Below are 23615 nucleotides of genomic sequence, written 5' to 3'. Positions count from 1 at the left end.
AAACATAGGTAAATCTGGCCCGAGTGCTTTGTAAATCTCACCAGGACTCCAAAATAACTTTTCTTGGCCCTAACTCAGCTTATCCGTATGGCTAGAGCGGTCGACCGCGAAGCTGCAGAACCGGGTTCGAGTCTCGGCAACGACGCTCAATATCCTGTGATTCTCTGCAAATCAGTTACTGTACCCGTGCCTAACAAAAATGAATGTGTCCTTCTGTAACGAAACTGGTGCTATGTAAAGTGCTCTGATACAGAATGTCTTGGGTCTAGTTTGCGCTATATAAAACTCTCAAACAAACAAACATAAATTGTTTACATTGCATGCTTATTTTGATATAGTAATAAGGAAATTATATGTTTTTACACAGTAAAATATTTGCTGACTAGAGTTAGATTAAAAGTAGGTATGTTCTAAGTGTTTGCTGAATGTAGTCACATAACACAGATTTTTTGCTACTTCCATATTCTAAACGTGCATGCTGAATCATGTTTGTCTGATTATTCTGTGACTTTTTCATTCATTTATTATTTTTCGTTCATTGTTAGAAGTTTCGATTCGAGTCAACTTAAATCACAAGAGGACCTTTTCATGAATATTGGATTATCTGCTCAGGTTAGCCCTGATAAAGTACTTAGAGGAACTAGGAGGTCGCAGAGATGCACTTGAAGAAGGTTTGCATCAGAAGTACTTTTTTTACAAATTAGCATATGTGAACGAATTTCTTTAGTTTTGAGACTAGGGGCCATCGGGCACATGCATCATTGTCAATTGCATTCGCAAACGATGCGAATCGCAATTTTCCGCCGTTTGCGAATGCAATTGACAAAATCGGGATGCATCATGTTTTTCGCAATTTTAGAAATCGCAATCATGTTGCGATTTCTAAAATTGCGATTGCATTTAAGAAATCCCAATTCGAGATTTCTTAAATGCAATGCATGAACATTTTAAATTAGCGAATTCGCAAATAGGGAGAGGTAAATTACCATGAAGTTGACCTTCATGGTAATTTGCGAAAACTTTCAAAAATGCACAAAGGTGCATTTTTGAAAGTTTCATTTTACACACACACATGCCCTTGAGGCATGTGTGTTAGAAACATGCCCTTAAAGTTATATTTCAGGGGTGCAGGGGGGGGGTCCTTTGAACTCCCCCCTGCACCCTTGAAATTGCATTTTAAATTGCGATTCGCAAATCGCTAATCGCAAATTGAAAATGACTTCCCATTCATTCCCATGGGCCTCTAGGCCCATAGGAATTAATGGGAAGGGATTCCTTAATTGCGATTCGCAAATTGTGAATCGCAATTAAGGAAATTTAAGAAATCACAAAAAAAATGCGATTTCTTGGTGCATAGCCGTTTGCGATTTCTTAATTGCGATTCCTTCATTTTTGCAATTAAGAAATCGCAAACGGCAACAATGATGCATGTGGCCGATTATGTATCAAGCCAAATTGACTTCGCAAACGCCAAAATTTGCAGAATTTTGGCGTTTGCAAATGCAATTTGGTCTAATAGTATGTATCAAGGAAATCTGTTTGCAAAATAAGGAATCGCAAAATTTGCGATTCCTTATTTTGCGATTGCATTTAAGGAATCGCAAATTTTGCGATTCCTTAAATGCAATGTAAGAAGCCAAAAAAAATCACAAATTGGCCTTAAGGAATTGCAAATTACCACCAACTTCTAGTTGGTGGTAAGTTGCGAATTCCTTGAAAAATGCATATTTTTGCATTTTTCAAAGTGCCATGTGATGCATATACATGCCCTTAGGGTTGTATGTGCGCCACATGTGCACCCATGCCTATTTCAGGGGTGGAACAGGGTGTCCTTTGGACACACCTGCACCCTTGAAAATATTCACAATTTGCGATTAGCAAATTGCGATTCGCAAATTTCCCATTCATTCCTATGGGCCTTCTGGCCCATAGAAATGAATAGGAAAGTATTCCTTAATCACGAATTTGCAATTTGCGAATTCGCATTTAAGGAATAAGAAGAAATGGCTATGAAATTGCGATTTTCTTGATACATAGCAGTTAGCGATTCTGAAATAGCGATTTCTTAAAAATCGCTAGTACAGAATCGCTAATTGCTACCTTCATACATATGGCCCCTAGTCAGTATCCCTGAAAATGAAACCCTTAGCACAATGTTATTGCACTTACTCTTTCAAAGATTTGAGTTTCATTCCCCTAAGTAAGGGCAGCAGAATTAAACACTAGCATTATCGGTCTTGCTTTTTTCCTTTTGTCAATTGATGTATTTATTTGGTGAACTTTAAACATTTAAAGGTATTATTCATAAAAACAGTTTTTTTCATGTTGTCGGTGATCTTTATCAAATCAAATTGTGATTTGTGTATCATGGATGAATAAAAGTGTTAAAAACATCTGTCACTTGCAATTTCGTTTTTAAAAAGACTTAAGTAGTAAGATTTGAGGAGATGCTGCAGGGAGTAAGGAGAGACCCGCTATAATATCGAACATTTGCCAGCCCAGCGTTCATTCATGTTCAGTGCAAGAAGGGGCAGTGTCCTAGCCTTAGCGGGGAGAGACCAGTACTTAACACGCATGTTGCAAAGTTAAGGGACAGGATGTGGCGTAGCAGCCAGAGCAGAAGACTCGGAAGCTGGGGATGCGGTTTCGAGTCTCGGCAGCGGCTCCACATCCTGTGATTTTGGGCAAATCACTTAATCTCTCCGTGCACTTGGACAGCGCCTCGATACCCTCAAGGGTGATAAGCCGTGCTATATAAATAACATATTAAAGTGTCAAGTGTTGAATAAAGCCAAGAGCTATACAGCTACTGGAATATTACACCCGCTGAGGCTGGGGTCTAAATTAAACAAGGATATACAGAAAGGCAAGCATTAAAATGCTGGAGTAGTAGAAGGTCTATACTAGCTGTTATTGCCGCCGAGCCACTCATTTTCTTCAATGAAGCTTCCAACATCCAGCACTCTCATTAAGAGAGATAACACACGCTTGTGGACATTTGGGCTGTCAATTGCCCTCCGCAATTACAGGCCTGAGCCGCAGACAAAAGCCCCTGGTGAGGGGAGGGAAATGAACTACTGCTTTTCCTTTGCACTGGTATGGACAATAGGCATATTAGCACCCTTTTACTTTCTCCCTAGCGGGTTATTGACCCCCCCAACCCCCCTCCCCCCAAGAGGCTTCCGCACAGCGCCGGCTCTTTCGTCACAAGTTGAATTCCATAGCTTGCTGTGCCGACCCCTTCCCTTCCTTCACTTAAGGAGAAAATAAGCCATAAGAAAAGCAGAATAATGAAACCAAACTGACATGTTTGGTTTTTCTGCTGCACATTAGGGATGGCTTACTTTCCCCTTAAGTGAAGGATGGTGTGAGGGGCCAACACAGTGCAGTGTAGAAATCAGCAGAATCTACGCATGAGCAGTGTATCTCCCGCCCACGGTGAGCTGAAATCACAACTGGGGTAGAGGGGAAAGGGCAATACAGCAGAGCAAGAGAGAGGGGTGGGCAGCTGGCAGCCACAGAGGGCTCTGTCTGCGGGCCTGTAACAGTAACTACTGCCTGCACGGAGACCCTTCATTAAATGTTTTCAATGCTTCCTATGATAGGAATACATCTTTGCACACAATATCTTCCAAGCATATTATTCAGCAAAGACCCGGCTGAGCGGTCCTCGTGTCTTGGAATGGACATCATTGGGGTGCCCTTTGCACGTGGGCAGCTCCCTTGAAAACAACTTGGGCGAAACAAGTAATGTGACATTATCTTTTAGCAGGAGCTTAATAGACTAATAGAAAGACAAATCCAGAGAATCTTATAGAAATTGTATTTTTATTATTTTTGGTAATATTTAATCTCATACTTATACATTACATATGATTATTATAAACTCAACATTTTCTCTTTAAAATAAACTGAAGCTCTTGTGAACAAGCTTTAAATAGATACAATCATGTCATACACTTGACTACATTCACTCTATGCATTCATGAGAAAATAAGGATGTGCAGCAGACAGCTGCGAGGTATGTGAAGCTTGCAACAGCATGTATGCAAACTGAAATATGCAACTACAAGCTGAACAAAAAATCTGAACCAATAAGCAGAGCTAAACAATTTGAGTTGAAAATGAGATTGTTTTTGCTGCTTAGTTCCCTAAAGTAAGCCTACAACTTTATTGCAGAATAAGTACACTTTTTGGGACTCGAACATATAAATTGCCAATATCCACACAGTGCCGAAAGGATCAGTTGACAGTTTTGCACTGGTCTTTGGTGCAAATCTCACAATACAATTGCCAAACAATTACACTAGTACTCAATCTAATCCGGTTTAAGTATTTAGATGGGTTTCTACCATGTTGGAATGACAGGAAATAAGAGAAAATCCACCCTATGTAGGATAGATTTCCACAAAGTAAAGATCATTCACCACCAATGCGAACAGAGAAGGAGCTGTAGTGAGAGGAGAGGGGACACACTTCTAGCATTTCTATTCAGCTGGAGGTTTATTGTGAGGTCTCTGATGCAAAAGAGCTCTGGGGCAAATATAGTCATGGAAAGATGGCACCACACTGAGCTAGCCAGCCATGCAGTATGGTGCCTTCATATTTTTGAGCGGACATTTTTGGAAAATTTCCAGTGCAAATCTCACTGTGAATTTGTACCTGCACTCCATCCCTCCATATATTTATAGGGAAGACCTTGCGTCAGATGATCTTTTTAATCCATGCCATTTTGCTGCCATTTGATTCAGTCCTGGACCCTTTCTTTTACCAACCGGTGCACCCTGGAACTTGTAGTTTAGTGTCCTTCTTGTGAACCAAGACTGAAAACATGGTGAATCACATGTTCATGAATGTAGGAATGAATGGAAGCTACAGAGTGAAACGTTATTTCTTTACCTAACTCTTTTATAGGCAGGATAGAAAATTACGTAATTTATAGTATATGGGTCTAAAAGGGGGAGCACCAATATTCTTGAGCAATATAATGGGAGGAGTTTAAAAGTAAAGATACAAATCCACCAGATCACAGAATCACGAGCCTGCTCATCTCATAAACTACAACCCCATCGATCCGAGATTCTACAGGTGGGCAAATACATGCATACATATATATATCAGCACACACACACACACAGATGCACCTGTATTCCCTCTCCCTCATATTATGTTCATGGTGCAGTTAAGGCAACATACTAGACCCTTTGTTTAGAGAACTTATGGAATGATATAATACTTAGGGAGTCCCAACATTGAGTTTGTAAGCACATGCCCACCACTCTAAAGTTTTCTGGTTACCAGATACTTATTCTTTACACCCGAAGATGTACCCGCCAATGGATTTAAGGTTTGGTATTACCAATACCCATTGACACTGGTTTTGTTTCACCTCCTAGCCCTCTGAATACCTTGTGGAAAGATTTAAAGAGAACTGGAAACCACACGGTTTTACGTTTAGACATACATACCAACATTATAATAGTTACCCCTTCCTTTACAAATACAATCCCATCCAAAAATAACAATTACACTCTCATAATGTAACCTAAGGTTAGCATTTCTTCTAATACTAAAGCAATGGTGCTATGGATTCAAACATTATTTGCTTCCCTCATAATAACAATAAGACTTCTGTTTTTCATCGAAGAGTGTTTGGCGACAAAGATAATTGTCACTTTTGTTGTACTCAGTTTTTAAACCTATTTTTTGACAGTAGATGGGTTGTGGCTGGTGACAATAATTCTTTAAAAGTTCAATATCTGCAAGTCACAGTCTTACGGATAGATTTTATGTAGTATATTGTTTTGTTTTTCTTTTTTGCACATAAGCTATATTTAGGATGGTGGGAAATGGTGTGATCTGGGCCCAAACTATTTTTCCTGGTTGGCTCTGTGTCCTCCGGGCTCCATACTCTCAGACCAGGAGTTGCCCGAGGGATGGGTGAAAGTATAACAGTGGCCCCAATGGGGAGCTTTGAACAGAAGATAATAATGGGATTGGAGAAAAAAAGATCGTAGAGCCATTTTCATAATCCTTCTTCAAATATCGGAGGAAATCAGGGGGTCTTTTGCTTTTCTTATCTGCACGTTGGCCGACACCATTGCTTTCTAGTATCTGAGACAAATATGCATCTGTTAATGCCGCGTCAAGATGTCTAGCTTCCAATATTGCTCTTGTGTGGCCTTCAGGAGGCCCTTCAGGAAGGTATGAAGATCAACCTCTACATCAGCCTTCACTTCTTCATCCATTTTACATATGACCTGGAAGAACATAAAATGGGAAAAGATTTTCACACACAGACCTGAGAAGAGCTTCTGGTTGTTCATAGTAAAAATGAGATGGGCAGCGGACAAAACAAGCACTTCAACAGGAAAGGTAAAACATGCTTACTTCAAGACCAGAGTCATAGTGATGATCACTGCTGTAAAGACATTTACTGGAATATCTCCATATCTATTTATGTATGTATATATGGATTTATTTATTCATGTATAAGTTTTTGTACTCAAGAGAGAAGCAATGTGTGCATTCAAGCAGGCATACAAGCACTGCACAAAATATTTTCCAAAATAGCATCTCATTTAAAAAGAGCCTAATATAAGACATAACTTTTAAAACAGACTGAAAAGAAACCAGGCGCTGATGGCAGTGTCAGAGCATTACAGCTCACAGGTTACGGACATGTGCCTTTTTCAGGACTTGCAGAAAGTATTTCAAACACAGCTCTTCTTTCAGGAGCTTTCACTGCCGTAATGAACACTTTATGAACACTTTAAAAGTTACTTTGGACCACGCTTGATTGAAAAGTTCCAACTCGTAATCAAAAGGCCAGGACCCGATTTTGTACCCAATTCGCCGTGTTTTCCTTATTTTAACACAGGTGGACTTTCATCTGCATTCTTATTTGTGCACACCGTTGTTTGTTTTTGGCTACCTAAAGGACTATATGGACCTTGAGACCCCTGCACGTATGGCATTTTAAAGAAAGTTCCTCAGTAAAATATGCTCACTCAGTGGTAGAGATATTTGGCTAAATTGGTACATTACAAGCTTCCTAGGAAGAGCACCCCCCCCAACAGATTAAGGTATAGAAGTAGTTTATTCATGCATACTAGTTATATGTTGCATTTCTACATTTGAACAACGATCCTAATTTTACTGTGTGATAGTCCACACTGTAACCAATTTCCTAACTAACACTTTTACCAGCTCAGGTGCACCCTGGTTATGAGAGCTGTGACTAGTCACTGGAGACATTTTTTTTCAGTTTACATTTTTATCTTATTTCTTATTTTGCATGTTCATCACCTATTATTACTCTGTGCTCTCACTAAATATTTTTTGTTTATTTATTATAAGTTACATTTTGTAAACTGTATTATTATAAGTTACATGCAATCGTATCTGTCATTTTGATCCAGTTGTTTACTGTATCGTTCGTTTTGTGTTTTGATTTTACTATCTGTTCTTGGCCTGCTTTCACACAGAGGTGCACCCCAGGCTTAAGCTTTATGTCTTTAAGGAGCCAAGTAAGTGTTATCTAAAGAATATAATGTTTGCTGGGTGCACCGAAAGATGTCAGCCAATAGATCCCTAGCTCTAGATTAATAAATATTCAAAACTACTCCTCAATGACTCTTTACTCTTTAAGTTTATGCTAGAGGCGTTTTAAGTATCCAATTTTAGTAAATCAAAGGAAATACAAGTGTTAAAAATATACAGGACAAGAAGGAGGCACCTCGATAGGTGGATGGTTACTCAGTGCCACCCCTCTGTGCAGCCACAGGTGCCCTTTGATCCGGCCCCCCCCAGTAATAGCGGCAGCTACCTGGCGCTGAATCCAGCCGAGCGTATCTCTGCTCAACGCTTCCCCAACTCTACCTTTCCTAGAACCCTCTTGCTGAACTTTGCAGATTTTAGGATCAAGGAAAGAATTATTTCACAGGCATTTCAGCAGAGACAATTCCCGGTGACGGAGACCAGTAAATGCGATATTTTCTCGGATATGACTACCGCTGCTGCCCGGAGGAGAAAGAAGTTTGTTAAGATCCTGCATCTATTTAAGGCTCATGGTGCACAAGCATCAATTGCACAGCAGTCAAAGCTCAGAGTACCAGTAAAAGGAATATTCTTTATGTTTTCAACACAAGAAGAAGCACAGGCCCTTTTGAAAGAGATCTCAACAGGGGCTAGTAGTTGAATAATCATATGGGGGCCGATAGAGATGTTTTAAATGGCAATATTTATTTTCTCCACCGATGCAGATTTGATTCAGGATGGAACAGATGTCCTTTAGATAGAGGGGGAAGCACAGTCTGGCGGGAGAGTTAATTTTGGGATTATTTTCTGTTATCCACTAAGTAGATCGAATTTTTGTGATGATTTTTCAACTGTTAGATTAACATTTGCCACATTTGCTAAATCTGCGAGATTTTCATTGGGTGAAAGATGTGCTTTCTCTATTCGTAGATAGAGGTTGAGTGGATCAGGTAGCTAACCAGATTGACGGTGAAAAGATTATTGGGGGGTCCTGGGATCAGTGGGGGCACTTAGGGTGTAATTTCATGACACCCAGTAGGAACTAGCCTAATGGGTCGGAATGTGGATAGCGTGGTCGCTAGGGTTTTTTTCACATTTCGAGGGGGTGGGCAGTTCGGGGTTGGAAGGGGGGTGTTACAATAAGAATAGTTAATTACGGAAGATAGTAAATGTAAGATCCTATCAGCCAATGTAAATGGAATACTTAACAAAAAGAATTATGGCGCTCTTATAAGATGTCTGCCCTCTTTAAATCCCCAAGTCTTGTTTTTACAGGAGACACATCTAACTCTCCGAAACTTTTTCTACCCAAAATGTTTTCTAAAGTATTTTTTCATCTTCAGGTCTGGCAGTAAGAGGGGTAGCAATTCACTTCTCAAACAAACTTCCCTGGGAATTCTTAGAGGTTCATAGGGATATACATGGAAGGTGGATATGGGTAGTAGCTAAGCTGCAGGGATAAATATTAAATTTCATAAATTACTATGGACCAATCTCAGATGATATAGGACCCTTGACAGAGATTTATGATTTATTGGTAGGAGTTTCTGGGCAGGTGATATTAGGCAGGGATTTCAACTTTATACAGGATATTAATAAGGATACCTTGAACAGAAATAGAAAACAATTAAAACCAAATACAAAAAGAATATTGGAAGCTATTATACAAGAGTATTAATTAGTATATTCATGGAGAGAATCAAAAAGAGATAAGGAATTTTATACTTGTTACTCGTGCCGGTTTCGGACAGCTTCTCGAATAGATTTTTTTCTTAATTCCAGATCCCTTCAGATTCGAGATGTCTGTATAGGTGGCAATCCCTTTTCAGGTCATGCATACGTTGGGATAGAAATTTTACTTGGGAGAGAAAGTAGGGAACGCCCTAGGTGGCAGCTAGATCGGCTTCTTCTACAAAATGAGGAGTGGGTAGAGGGATTCAGAGAATGGATTTGGGAATACTTCCAGATTAATGAAGGCACTGCCACTCCATTCTCTGTATGGGGAGGGTTTAAGGCAACAGGCCAATGGCGGATAATAGCTTATATGGGCGGTCAGTACCGCGCCCGAAAGGTTAAGATAGCCCAATTGCAATTATAAGTGGATCAGGATTATGCTCTTAAACTCCAGTTCCTCCCAAATAAATATGAACAGACAAGAGCTGCGTTGGAGGATTTTTTTATCTTACAAGTTTGTAACTCACAATTATTTCAGCAGAGGGTCTATGAGGAGAGCCAGCTAATTGGCAAACTCTTGGCGAATTCTTCCAGAAAGAAACAAGAGTCAGCTATAATATTGAAAATCTTGGATCCTCTGTCCGGTCTAGAAATAGTTGACAATGGTGAAATCTCTCAAGTCTTCATGGACCATTTTCGCCGGTTATATTCTACCGAATATTTAGTGGAGGATGAGTTAATTAAGGAATATTTTATAAACATGAATATCCCAAAACTTTTGGAGAATTGAATTGGCAAATTGAAAGGGGAAGTGGAGACTTGTGAGATTTTAGCAGCTATTAAAACAACAGCCGGGGCAAAAGTTTGCGGACAGGATGGTTTCCCAATTGAGTTTATTTTAAGTTTTTGCAAAAGACCTTTTGACTCCTTTGTGGAATTAATGTAATTTTGTTAGAGAAGGAGGTACAGTTCAGTTGGCTTTTAAAGAAGCAGTAATCGTTTCTTTTGTTAAGAAGGATAAAAATCCGGAGGACGTGAACTCATATAGGCCCATCAGTCTTTTGAATTCCGATTATAAACTTCTGATGAAAATATGGGCAGAAAGTTTTTTACCAGCCGCCCAGGAAGCCATACATAAAGATCAAACAGGCTTCATAGAAGGTAGATCAATGGCGGCTAATACCCAGTTCCTAACACATGCCCTAGATTATTTTAATACGAATTGTATTCCGGCGAGCATTGTAATGGTCGACGCGGAAAAAGCTTTCGATCTAGTGAATTGGAGAACCTTGTTTGCCACCCTCGGACGGTTTGGGTTTCCCATACAAGTAGTGGATATGCTGCGGAATATCTATCTGGGTGCTACAGGTAAGATTAATATTAATGCGAACTGTGCGGGAACCATTAAAATAAACCGCGGCACCAGACAGGGCTGCCCACTTTCGCCCCTACTTTTTAACTTTTTTATTGAACCTCTGGTTTTAAAGATACAAAATAATGCTGCTATCCATCCCCCAATTCCTGACATGGCCAAACTCAAATTATTTGCAGATGACATCATTTTGTACCTGACTCCGGAAAGGGTGAATTTTGAAACAGTCCTGAGGGAATTTTCTGAGTTTGAAAAAATAGGCGGGTACACAATTAATGCACAGAATATTGAGGTTCTAGCCCTTCATGCTGATCTGAATTCTTTTCCACCTTGTTTGAAACTTCAAGCGACCAAAACTGACCTGATAAGATATCCCGGGATATATGTATCTTCACAGTTTAATCAACTATTCGAGTTAAACTATTTGAGGACGAAGAGTAAGATTAAGAACAATGGACATTACTCCCCTTATCGATAGTGGACTGAATATCACTAATTAAAATGTCCATATTACCGCTGCTAGTCTTTCTATTCTCTAATATCCCGATAAAAATAAACCAGTCATATTTCAGGGAAATAGATACCTTATTTAGACAATTTATTTGGGGTAAAAAAAGCTCCAAGGGTCAAACTAAATGTCTTGCAATTGCCTATAGAGCTAGGGGGTTTGGGGCTGCCACATTTAAGAAAATATTACGAAGCTGCCTTTTCAGAGTTGGTGTTGGGTTTAATAGGATCAAATTTTGCTAGAGACAGCTTTGGTATAGATAAAATGACACATTAAATTGGATTACTAACCCCAGTATTTTTAAAAACTTCAAAACTTCCCAAAAAAACACGAAGCCGACCTTTCTTGAATATTTACGAATTGTTTCAGGTTAAAAAATACTAGTGGTATGCTGAATTCCCCTGACTCCTAGGTGGCTGCTCTTTATGTGGCTAAAATAAGAGGGGTAGGAAATTGGTATAGGCTGTTGCACAAACCAGGACAAGCCCCTGTGCTAAATAATCATTTGAAGAAAATAAATCGGGAAACCTGACGTGAGCTGTCTGGTAAGGAGTGGGAGTCTGTTTGCCTACTGGGAAGTAAATCATTATGTGCTACAAATTATAAAAGGGTGGCCTTTTTATCCCGATGGCTCTCCTACCTAACTCCGGCTACCCTAAGTAAAAGATTCCCGGAGGTTAAAAACAAATGCTTTCGATGTCAAGCTGAAGGGTAAGGTGGGTGGCATCACACCTTTTTCACCTGTGCAGGCCTAAAGATTTTCTGGTAGACAGTTTTTTTAGATATCGAGCAGGCAATCGGGAAAAGAATTACGATCAAGACTGAAACTGCCCTATTCGAAATTCGTAAAGGGGGAATAAGGCAATCTGATTCCGAAACAGCTTTTATATTCATTTCAAGCTCGGTAGCCCGTTCCCTGATTTTACAAAATTGGAGGTCTAGGGAAGCTCCTTCCCATCAGAAATGGTTCAATAAAATGAAAAGGACTCGAAAATTTGAAGAAGCCTACGCCAGGAGGATAGGAGCTACTAAGAGATTTGAAAATAATTGGAAGTTTTTTAATGAATTGGAAAAGATCAAAGAGAGATCATAATACTAGAAGAATGTAACAATTATAGAAGCTCTTTTCTTTTTGTAGGGGGCATTTGCATTTTCAGGTGTTTGTATTAAAGGTGTATTAGGAGAAATGTATTGTTAAGAGCACACTAGCACTAGCACTTTATTGATATTGCACTTTAGGCCTACCAACATTTCTTGATATTATTCATATGTAATTTAGATAAATTGTATTATGCACTTTGTTTCATGAATAGTCATGGGATTAGCTACTTTAACTCCTTATAAATTAGCACTTTGCACTTTCTCGGCCGAATAATCATTGTTTTTGCTCGGTGAACAACTATAGGATTATTGGCTATAGCTTTTTACAGATCTGCACTTGGCACTTTATAGGACGAATGATTATAGTTGATCTTTGCACTTTAGGCGTATTTGGACATTTTTCTCTTATATTGCTGCTATGCTAAAAACTTAACATTTTCATTTTACAGGTTGTCTTCTAAATGATTATGAGATTAACTGCTTGTGTTAAAAAGCTGTCTTATTGTTATTGTTATTGTTTTTAAGTATTCAACCTATCATGAACCATATGCTCTGCTCAAATATATATATATATATTTTTTAAAGTGCAAAAAATATAATGGGGGCAGATAAATGTAAATGCACCGGCCTCATACATGTGCCAAGATGATCATATTAGATCAGAGGTCTTCAAACTTTTGGTTGCCGAGACCTAATAATTAGATCAACTTGTTGACAAACATATTTCTCCCGTCAATCTCTCCAGTGAGCTTTTCATTTTTTTAGTTGCTCCATTTCTATTCACCCAGCTGTCTAGGGCCAAAAGGTAGGGTTATAGAACAGTGTTGGGTGTTCTAAGACTTCTATGGGCCTTTTTGGGAATTTCTTAAATGTTTATTTTGTTGTGCATTTTACTTTTACTTTTCTTTTAAACGACACATAGGTCAGTCATATGACTTTATTACTACAGCAATTCTTAAAATTACCAGACTTGAAAATTAAATACAAAATCTAATACTGACATGATATAAGCCCCTAAGTCAACATCTATTCATGGCAAATTGAAAATGGCAATTTATTAATTTAATATCTTTCCGAAAAGACTATAACTAAATTTCCATCAGGAAGCAGTACGAATAAAATCTTGGGGGCAGAGTAATAGTGAAAAGTGATAAGCAGTTATCAGACTTTTGAACAGTTTAGTAGACTGAATAATCAGCATAGCTTTATTTACCCAATTTCAAGAACTATTATTTAGTTTGGAGAAACATAGTGCAACGGACCAAGAATCTGACTTAAATAGGAAGTAAATAAAGATTTGAGAGGCCCATATAAAAATACAAGCCCGCTACATATGCCCTCACCAATATTTCAAACGAAGAGGTCTGTAGTTGTAAATTATATATACATACAGATCACTGAAAGCACTTGAGTTTACGTGGAAGGTTACACCCAAACAACCAATAGCATTAGATGTGAGAGATATACTCAATTTGGCTGAGCAAGACGTCATTGATAAAGTCTTAAGCCAATATCTAAAACAGTCAGGACAAAAAAAAGACAGTAACTAAAAGGGGAAGAACTTAAGCTCACTTTAAATATATTGTAAGCAATAGGTTTATTTTACAACAACTACTGGGAGACTCCACAGTATTGGGAGCAAGGTAGAACTTCTAGCTTCACCCCTGTCGGCTGATATCATTTGGATGAGAACGACTAGTACCCGAACCCCAATCAAAGAGAGGATGTTACAGTGTAAAGAAGAATCTAATGGGCAACATAGTTAAATGCTGCTCTGAGGTTGAGCATTAGCAACAGACAGGATTGTCCTTCATCTTACATGCAGAGATAGCCATCAGCAGGGTGGGGTGCAACTTCCTCAATGCTGAAGCCCTCACAGTGTCTTAAATGATGGTCGTTTACTTCAATTTTCCCTGCTAAATACATTTTGCAGAACGTCATGACTACGAAGAAGGAAACATTACTTATTGGGTAGAAGTCTCTTAACGCATCGTGATTTAGGGAGAACATTCAATTTATGGCTTTCGCATGCCTCCTTTTAATCCATCCACCACCATTCCCTGCAAAAGTGATACATTGATAAAGTGAACCTCAGCATATTTTTAAATAAAGAAATATTATTTTATAATGGAAGTACAAGAATGTATAGGAACTCTTCGAAATTAAAAGTAGCCTTTATTGAAGTCACAGCTTTGTTGCCATTACTTTGAAGACACTTAAAATGATCCCTATTGTGTTTAATGTGTTCCATATAAGGTACTCACGGGTTTTGCCATATGTTTCTCTGATCCGTTGATTATAAGTCGATTAACCAGGTGTGTAAGTTTGACTCTCAAATGTTCTTCTGCAACCTTGACTTTCTTGAGGGCAGCTGCTGCTTTGCAGAAGACGTCGAGCTGGTGAGAGTTCTGTAAAACCAAGGGAAATAAAGGTTTTTCTAAGTACAACAAGGCTTCTTCCACCAAATCTAATGAAGTAGGAAAGGAGGCCATGGTTCACAGACAAAGAGAAACCTTTACATATGGTAACTTTAAAACTGGAGGGACCGTGTTCACAAAGGTACATCTGGTTGTAAACGTTAGTGTTTTTATGACTGACAGGGATTTACTGCTGGTCCTCTCAAACACATGCTTTCCCACAACCTAATTCATGTTCATTGGGTCCCCAGAGTGAAGCTTTATAAAGCCCACACCTACATTGGCAGAAATATGCAAACACATCTGTGCAGCAGTGCTTAACTTAAGCCGGTGGGGGCCACCAAAACTTATTTTTGGGCACAATCACTTATTTTTCAGAATCATCCATTTACAGTGAGCAAGAGAGGGAAATCGAACAATGCAAAAAGACACAGGAAGCGAAAAACTGAAAAATAGTCACAAAAGGGGAACAGAGGAATGTGCACAAACATGCAAGAGGAAGGGGCAGAGGGAGTCTTGCAGCGGATTGAAGAGGCCTGAGGTGGATTTAAGACTACTTGGTATTCAGGTGCCAAAATGTACAAATTAAGCGCTGACTGGAATCCCGACTGAAGGCCCTAGATGCAAGGACTATTTAGAAACTTGAATTGATTGTCTAAATGCCTAAGGACAACCTTACAAATAAACATATACATATGATCGGTTTCATGTTCTTTTACTATGTCTGTGAAATACCGAGGAACCCTATCAGACATTCACTACTTTTAGCAGACCTGTATTGGTATCTTACTCACAGTCTTCATCTACTTGGAAGTCACAGATTTTAACTGATGAGATCAGTAATCACATCTTGAAGGGCCTCGTGCAATTATATATGCCTTTCCCAACACCTATTTCATTTTTTGAAGTACACCGACCTCTTGCACTATAAGCATATAGAGAACTAAAAAGCTATAAAACGTACATCAGAGCTACTAAGCTGCAATAATTGACTCTCTATATATATCTATGTATCTGTGCATGTATCGAAGAGTAATTGGTTTGACCTAAAGGGTCATATCACTTTGCAATGTAAGGTATAAATGTACATTCCAAGACCTATTGATCTCATTCCCTATCAAGCCCACAGATTGTTTAAAGTTATCCACACAAAGTTTATAGTGCAAGGCAATAACAAGGGCACTGAACCAGTGTGGTGAAAAAAAGAATTTAAAAAGTGCGTAAAAATGCAAAAATGCAAAAATGTAATATATTTAGGCTTGAAAAATACTGAAAAGATCACTGGAAACACCGAAGGCTCTTATGCACAGGTTAACTCTGATTAATAAGCAAACTCTCTTGAGCATGTATTGGCTAATGCATTCTTAACGACAGTCACTTGGGTGTCTCTTGACCAATCAGAAGGTAAAATACTTGAGGTGGCATTCTAGAACATCTCTCCCAGCATAAACATTTATCAAATTACCAGTTTGTGCACTTATTGCAGCGCACTCGTTGTGTCATCTGCTCCCTCTTACTTCCATTCATCTGAGGGGTGAGCATGTACAACACATGTTGGCAACACCAGATCATTTATGATGTGTTCGGATTGTGTGGGAATAATGTACATTTGACTTTCTTCGCCTACCTTTTTGTGTTGAGGTATGACATCTTGCACATAGATTTTACTGCAGACAGCCTAGAAAAAAAACAGAGTACGTGTTACAGTCCTTCATTTTGTAAAGGAGTGCATGCAAACTGCCCTGCCACTGGGCTTGGCCAACCAATAAAAAGTACATTCCAATCACTTTGTTGCAAGACCAATCAATTTGCAGATTGCCAATTCATTATTATCGAAGCTTCTAATGCATAATCACAGTCCATTTTTTGAGACCCCCCCCTTGCTGGAATTTACTGTTCGTTTGCTTAAGGAACCCACCCGCAGTGCAAGCCAGCGTGTTGCCCTTTTCATCCCCTGGGGTCTGGCGACCCCATGATCAGAGACTGGTGCCGTTCTTTCGGCCTTGCAAGTTATGGGTCCCTGGATGGTGAAAGAGAGGAAAGAGATGCCTGTTCGTTTCTGGACATGGTACGACCCCCTGTGGATTTTAGTCTCCCGAGAAGAGCAGTCCACAGTGCTTTCTTCTCATTTTGTCAGATTTAATGTGAGCATAGGTCATGGTGCAGCAGTCGCGGCCTCACCGCTGATCAGATATTGAAGGCTCACTTGAGTAACAAATGCACGTCTCTCCCCAAGCCTGAAAGCGGTTGTTACTTGTGACTGGCTGGTAGGCAGTGTGAGAAAGGTTAATAAAGTGCAGTGACAGCTAGAACGAGAGAGTAAGAGAGAGAAAGAGTAAGAGAGGAAGAGAGATAAAATATCAGTTTGAAAGATATCAGCCATGAATGGACAAAAAAATTGAAAACATGTACGTGAGCGTTTGCACAAGTGTAGCCAGATAGCAGCCTGATCTAATACTGGATACTACACATATCTGGAACTCATATATTCCTTTACATTTACCTTGCTCCGATTACACAGCTGAGTGACATTCTGGACCGTTGCCTGGATCTCCTGCAATTTCAATTTTCTGTGTGGCGCTGGCAGAGCTGCCGCATTGATGATCCCAAGGGTGGCGAGCAGGGTCACCGCAAGCATCAAGGACTTCATGGCACTGGTGCAGGAAGGGCAGGGCGTGGTGCTTGCAGAAGAGGCTGATGCACTTGTGTCTTCCTACCTGCTCACACGCCATCTCCTCATTTTATACAGCACGTCTCAGCATAAGGAAACACTCGAGTGCCGCAAAAATCCTGATGACTTAACAATTTAGGATCGTGGAAACCACAGCTATCAGAAATCTCTGCTAGTCAGTGGAACTAAGAAGAAATGACAAAAGTTGTTGATAAGAGTTTCCAGTCCTTCGAAGTACTTCACCAATATATAATTATAGAACCGTCTCATTTGCATGTCTTCTCTCTTTCTTCTCCCCTACCTTGTGAGTTTCCAGATACAGGTTCAAGATGTCACCATAAGTGATCAGGCAGTATTCCAACAACGAGATTCTACTACCACGCTTTCCTTACCTTATTTGTGAGGGCAGAGAGAAGACACCAGTGATAATCAAAGTCAGTGGATAGACCAGACTCAGTTCAAGGGCAACTGTCATGATAAACGGGATTAATAATATGTTAAGAAATATATGAAAAGGAAATGGAACAAGAACAGGGAGATAAATCAATGACGGATGATGATGCCGCAGAACTCAGCACAGCCATAAAGACTCCACCAGATCACCTGGCTGCTAACTTAGTAGGTCCAGAAACTATAAACGTAGCAAAAGATTTGGAATTATGTTCAGGGGGCAACAATGAAGACAGTGAATATACCCTCCAGCATTTACTCCTCAACATGAGATAGGAGATTAAATGTGGTTTTGCTGAGTCAAAAAAGAGCTTTCCAGAATCAAGGCAAAATCAATCTGCGATTCGGGCTATGTGCGAAAATCTAGAGACCAAAGTGGATGGGCTCTCTGAGAGGACTGGGAGCTTAAAGGGGAGAAAAGGGGAAAAAAGGAAAGAAAAAAAGAGGGAAAAAAACAATAGGGAGAAGATAGGGCTACAGGGAGGGGGTTAGGAGAGGGGGTGAAAGCACAAAAAAGTCCTCATAAACAAAACACCAATTTTCTAAAAATCATCGATTCCAGGGTGTGTTACATAAAGCGAGTGGTTGATACAAAAGATAATAGACAGATAACAGTTGAAATAATACGATGGGAAAAGCGGGACACCTGGATGATAAAGATAAATGAGGGATATTAAATTTCTGTCCTGGAACGTAAATGGCCTGCGCGTACGAGGAAGAAGGCATAAAATCTTACAGTATCTTAGAGACTCGCCCGCGCAGATCATAACAATCCAGGAGACACATCTAAATAAACAAGAGATCACAGACATATTGAAAAAATTGAAATGGGTTGACAAATTCATAAGCACAGATCATAATGCTAGTATTCGTGGAATAGCCATCATCTTCAAAAGGGGAGCTAGGGCTCAGATTGTGGATTGGAGGACAGATCCGAGTGGCAGATGGCTGATAGCCAATGTTCAGCTTGACGTAAGGTGATTGACCCTGGTGGGTTACTACGGTCCCTATCAGGAGGATTCCTCCTACTTAAATACGTTACAAAACCACCTGATCAACATTACAGACCCAATAATATGGATGGGGGATTGTAATTTAGTGCTGGATCCAAAATTGGATAAATCCCCTAGTTCTAGAGCTGTAGTTCACAATAAAATGAGAGATACACTTCTGCATTGTATGTCCAACTTAGGATAGGAGGATCTGTGGAGACAAAGAGCAGGGAAAACCTTTGGTGTCTCCTTTCACAATTACAAATATAAGCATAAATCACATATTGATTATGCTCTATTCAGCTTCTCCATAAAAGACTCTATACCGAACTTAACGTATCTACCTCAGAATATTTCAGACCACTCAGCTATTCTCTTCTCGATAATGCTAGATCAGGAACCCACTTATGCTTCATGGTCTTTTGACCGCATCATCTTATTGGAGGAAGAGGAAAGAGAACATCTTATATCTGAAACCGCCTCTTTCCTGGAGTGGAATATAGATTCTACCTCCCTGGTCAGTGTGTGGGAGACATGGAAAGCATATATAAGGGGTTGTATCACTAACCGGGCATCCTACAGGAAAAAGAAATACAGAGAGGAGTTATTAATTATAGAGCAAGATCTGGCCCTATTGGAGTGTGCAGATCAAGCGCCTTCGGTAAATCTAGAAAAGAAAAGGGAGTTAAGGGATAAATTAGAAACGTTACTGCAGGAGAGGCTGAACAAACGATGGCAGGCCAGTAAGCTTTCCCACTTTGAATATGGTGAATCGGCAGGGAAGCTACTAGCTTGGAAAATAAAAGCGGACCAGACTAGAAACCATATAAAAGATGTGAGGCTAAATGGAGAAATGGACAACAGGAAGGCTGATCTCGAAATAGGCGAAGCTTTCAGTACTTTTTTCCAAAACATATATACAGATGACGCCAATATCAATATCGAGGAAAGAACTGAGTGGCTGGAAAAGGTAAACCTTCCAAAGCTGAACAGGCTACAGAGCGAAAATCTAGATAAAGAGATAACGGAGGCAGAAGTAGAAAGTGTTATTAAACAACTAAAACAGGGAAAGGCTGCAGGACCGGATGGTATTCCGGGTGAGCTATATCGAGTGCTTAATTCTACTCTCACCCCGATTTTAACTAATCTATTCAATAATATACTATTTAGATGTGAGACACCACCTAGTTCTTGGGGAGAAGCAAATATTGCTTTAATCTTAAAAACAGGTAAGGACCCAGCAGATTGCGGATCATATCATCCAATCTCGCTTCTCAATAACGACTATAAGATCTTTTCGACAATTTTGGCTGCATGTTTGGGAAGCGAGATTGGAACAATTATTCATCAAGATCAAAAGGGGTTTATTAGAGGCCAATTAATAATGAAGAGGGTCAATGGGGAATATTTAGTGACCATACAATGGTATCATCCCCTGAATCATGATTATAACAGAAAGATACCAGTAGGTCAAACAGAAGTAAACTGTCTAAAAACGTGTTGGTTAGGGAACAGTCACCAAGTCTATATTTCAATAGTACGTGGTGGTCATCAAATGATTCCCATCAGATACCCGTCCTGTGCCGCCCTACATCATTTGGGATCCTTCCCCGGAAGGAAGTGATGAAAAAACCACTTAAGATTAGGTGAACTGTAACCTAATCAAGTGGAAAAAACTCAAATGTGATGGGTTGGTCTGTGTGGCATAAGGAGGGTACAAGTATTTAGCAGTGCACAAAAGTGTTAAAGTAACTGTGTTGGAAAAGTGTGTGGATTTAAGATTGGGTTGTAGAAGTGGAAAAAACTATTTTAATGGTATCCTATCTACACCCAACAGTAAAAACAGTGCATGAGTGTATTAAACATATATATACTCAGATGTATTGAAGGTCAACATGTTTCTGCGGTAAATGCACCATCAGGATTCAAGCAAGCCGGGCCGAAGACGGCTGCAATGCCAGAAACCGGTCCCCGGAAGCATGTTTCCTTCCCAGTATAAGAATTGGCTTGGTAGTTTGGTCTGCCCTGTTCCCATGATGCACTGGGCCAGGGACAGACTCATTTGCATATAGCCAGGTTCTGAGCTGGGATGGTGCAGTGAGCTAAAAAACGGTGGTGGATCAAGCCCTGATCTGTTGACTGGGTATGAGTGTTCTGTTTAATTCAGATACTCTGTCCATCACCACCCCCTTTTCTGAATCAATTCAACACATGGGCATTGGCCTACGTTGGGGGGGTCGTGCGATTGCTGTTGATGTGCATTGGGGACACAGCTACTACTCACCTTCACAGTCATCCAATTTGCCATGTGTCTCAGGGATACACATGCGCATAGATGTCAGTTACCATGGTGTACCTTCATGTGCAATCATTGTCCCTACACCCAGCCATACTACCATACATGAGTGAACATAGTAATGACACATCTGTGTGATTTAGAATATTTTATTCACATTTAGGTGATTGACGGAGCTGGAGCTCTACATGGCTATCCAAGCCCACATCACATGGAAGCCCAGTGGTGGGCCAACCAGAGTCCTTTGGGGATTGTGAAGTGACTAGGAAGTGGGAGAGTACAGTCCGCAGGAGGATTGCTGTTTCATTGGCCAGCAGTGATGAAATGGGAGTCCGTGTCCAGGTCCGGGTGAATGTTGCAGAGTGTTCCGTGGGTCAGTAGGAGGTATTTCCCAGGGCATGATGCATATGTTATAACCAGGCAGGGACAGGGCATATGGCGGTGATGGATGCTACTGCCTCCTTCCTCACACAGTAATTCCCATCCCCTTCTAAGTCCCAAGATACGGGTTCTGTGTCCGGTGTGTCCGGTGTGTGTGGCGGGGTGATGGCTGCATCAGTGTGTGCCACTGACACAACAGACTGCGAGGGTGATAGGGCAGCATCACTGTGTACCACAGACACATCAGGGGTCGGAGCTGTGTGTGTGTCGATGTTCCTGGTCCAGTCATCTGGGAACGGCTCAGTGGCAGCGATGGCAAAACGAAGAACTGCTGGGCATTGTAGTTCCAAGATACTATTCGCTGGTGTCCAGCCATGGCAGACATACTTCCAGTCTGCTTCTGCTCCATGGTCTCCATTGACCTCTGCATCTGTGCCAACTCTGTGCTGTAATCACTGGTGCCTGTCTGACCAGACAGTTCTTGTATTCGATTCATGGCCCCAGCGAGGCCAGACAAGGTCTGTGGTGCCTACAGGGCGTGTCCGATAGGGACTGTACGTGGTCCCTGATGGGATTCAGACACCCACGTATGTCATTGAGTTTGGCGGCCATGAGTTCAAAATCCACCAGCAGCTGTTTAGCCAACTCCACCTAGCAACCCCACACACTTTGTTGGAGCTCCATATATTGGTCGGGGGTGCTGGGAGACAGCTGTGGTGGTGTGTGTTTCCTGTGGTCTGTGCAGGTGGTGGGCTCACCTCGGGGCACCTGGCCTGCCCTGCTCCTGGGGATGGGTTGCTGTCCATTATCCATTGGAGGGTGTCTTGACATATGTGCAGGTTGTCCTCTTCATCATCAATGCTGTGAAGTGTGGTGTGCCCTGCAGGTGGTGTTGTTTGTCCCTCTGTAATGTGAAAGGGGAGATGCAGGTTAACAGAGTTACTCATGTATGTTGAGGATTTGCAGATGTTTCTGCATGCCAATGTACATTGTCACTGTTTTGGTGGAGCTGGCTATTTGATGGCAGTCAGTGTGTTTTCCACTACATGAAGGATGTGTGGTAGTACCTGTGCATTATCATCACATAGTGTCAGGCAATGCCAGATGTGAGTGGACAGTTACTAGGCACGTGCAGGACCTGTTGTGAGCCATGTCCTATGGTGTTGGTGTTGCACTTTGTACCTCTTTGCCGTCATTGCTGATGTTCTTTGATTGCCATGTGTGTCTGCTTCATTGCGGGGGAGTTGCCCCTGAAGCTCTGATTTCGCGTAGCCTTCTCCCTTTGTGGCGGAGTGATTTTGAATTGTGTGCTTTTCGGGGCATGATTTGTTTTTAACTTGGGTCATATGTGCTCTCGGACAGATTTTGTGGCCCTGGGGCATTGCTCATCTGCTGCATGTATTGTACGCCATAGGTTGTGTGTGCACTTGGACATGACAGGGTGTGACCTGCTCCTTTACGGATGTGATCCACACTGGGCTACCTCCATGTTGATTTGTGGGCCATCTCATGTTTTTGGCCTGCTGCCATGCTATCCGGCATGCAGTATTACTTGCATAGTCACTGTAGGTCACAGAGCCGTTGCTTTGCTGGATTCAGCACACGTGCATGGGTTGGTTGTGGTATTGGTGATATGGAGGGGGGCTCCTTTGTGCATATTGTGGATGGGGGACTACTTGGCATTTCTTTGTGTGCTCCAGTGTGCCAAGGCTATCAGTGACATGCTCCACGAACATTGTGGGTGTACAGTGTGCTACACATAATTGTGCATGTGTGCCATTGTGCCCATCTCCCCCATCCCCCCCGGCCCTGGTCGTTAGTCACCCAGTTGCTGTTGGGTCTGGTCGTATCGTGCTGGGTCCAGGCCCTCAATTCCTGCCACCGTCTCCACACTGCTGACTGTGGCCACCATTTCCTCCAGCTCATCAGTCTCCTCCTATGTCACAGGACTCCCACCTCCAGTAGTTCTTGCTGCCTTCCTGTTGACGGAAAGCTTCTCCTTGGTTTGGCTGTGCAAATCATGCCAGCACCTCTTGACCTCCTCCAGTGACCTCCTCGACACTCCGACTGCATTGACGTTGGTGACGATGGCCTGCCATGTTTCTGTTTGGGTTGCCAGTGCCGCAGTGGAGGTGCCGAACAGTTGTTGATGGTGTCCTATCACCTCCCTGACGATGATCCGGTCTTCCTGTGGACTGAACCTCATCTTCCTCT

General features: G+C 41.1%; 1 protein-coding gene across 2 annotated transcripts; it reads right to left on the bottom strand.

Moving 5' to 3' along the window:
- Positions 1 to 3813: 3813 nt before the first annotated feature.
- On the bottom strand, positions 3814 to 17320 carry LOC147702999 (uncharacterized). 2 transcript variants are annotated; one of them, XR_015297270.1, is made up of 5 exons: positions 17115 to 17319; positions 16239 to 16289; positions 14459 to 14602; positions 5736 to 6260; positions 3840 to 5631 (listed from the first exon to the last, which is right to left on the bottom strand). XR_015297270.1 is itself a non-coding variant. In XM_086928860.1 (4 exons), the coding sequence occupies exons 1-4, from the start codon at positions 17259 to 17261 to the stop codon at positions 6135 to 6137; spliced, it is 468 nt and encodes a 155-aa protein (XP_086784986.1). In that variant the 5' UTR covers positions 17262 to 17320; the 3' UTR covers positions 3814 to 6134. The 2 variants fall into 2 exon arrangements, 1 of the variants encoding a protein (XP_086784986.1); XM_086928860.1 differs by having other exon boundaries at positions 3814 to 6260; positions 17115 to 17320.
- Positions 17321 to 23615: the final 6295 nt, after the last annotated feature.

Source organism: Lissotriton vulgaris, chromosome 7 (genome assembly GCF_964263255.1).
Source record: "Lissotriton vulgaris chromosome 7, aLisVul1.2, whole genome shotgun sequence".
Classification (NCBI taxonomy): Eukaryota; Metazoa; Chordata; class Amphibia; order Caudata; family Salamandridae; genus Lissotriton; species Lissotriton vulgaris.
This window is presented reverse-complemented; position numbering and strand designations above follow the sequence as displayed.

Coding starts and splice junctions, on each gene's coding strand:
- LOC147702999 (XM_086928860.1), bottom strand. CDS start 17,261: ATGAAGTCCTTGATGCTTGCGGTGACCCTGCTCGCCACCCTTGGGATC. Junction 16,290..17,114: donor AGCTGTGTAATCGGAGCAAG/GTAAATGTAAAG, acceptor TTTTTTTTCTAG/GCTGTCTGCAGTAAAATCTA. Junction 6,261..14,458: donor AGAAACATATGGCAAAACCC/GTGAGTACCTTA, acceptor ATGTTCTTCCAG/GTCATATGTAAAATGGATGA.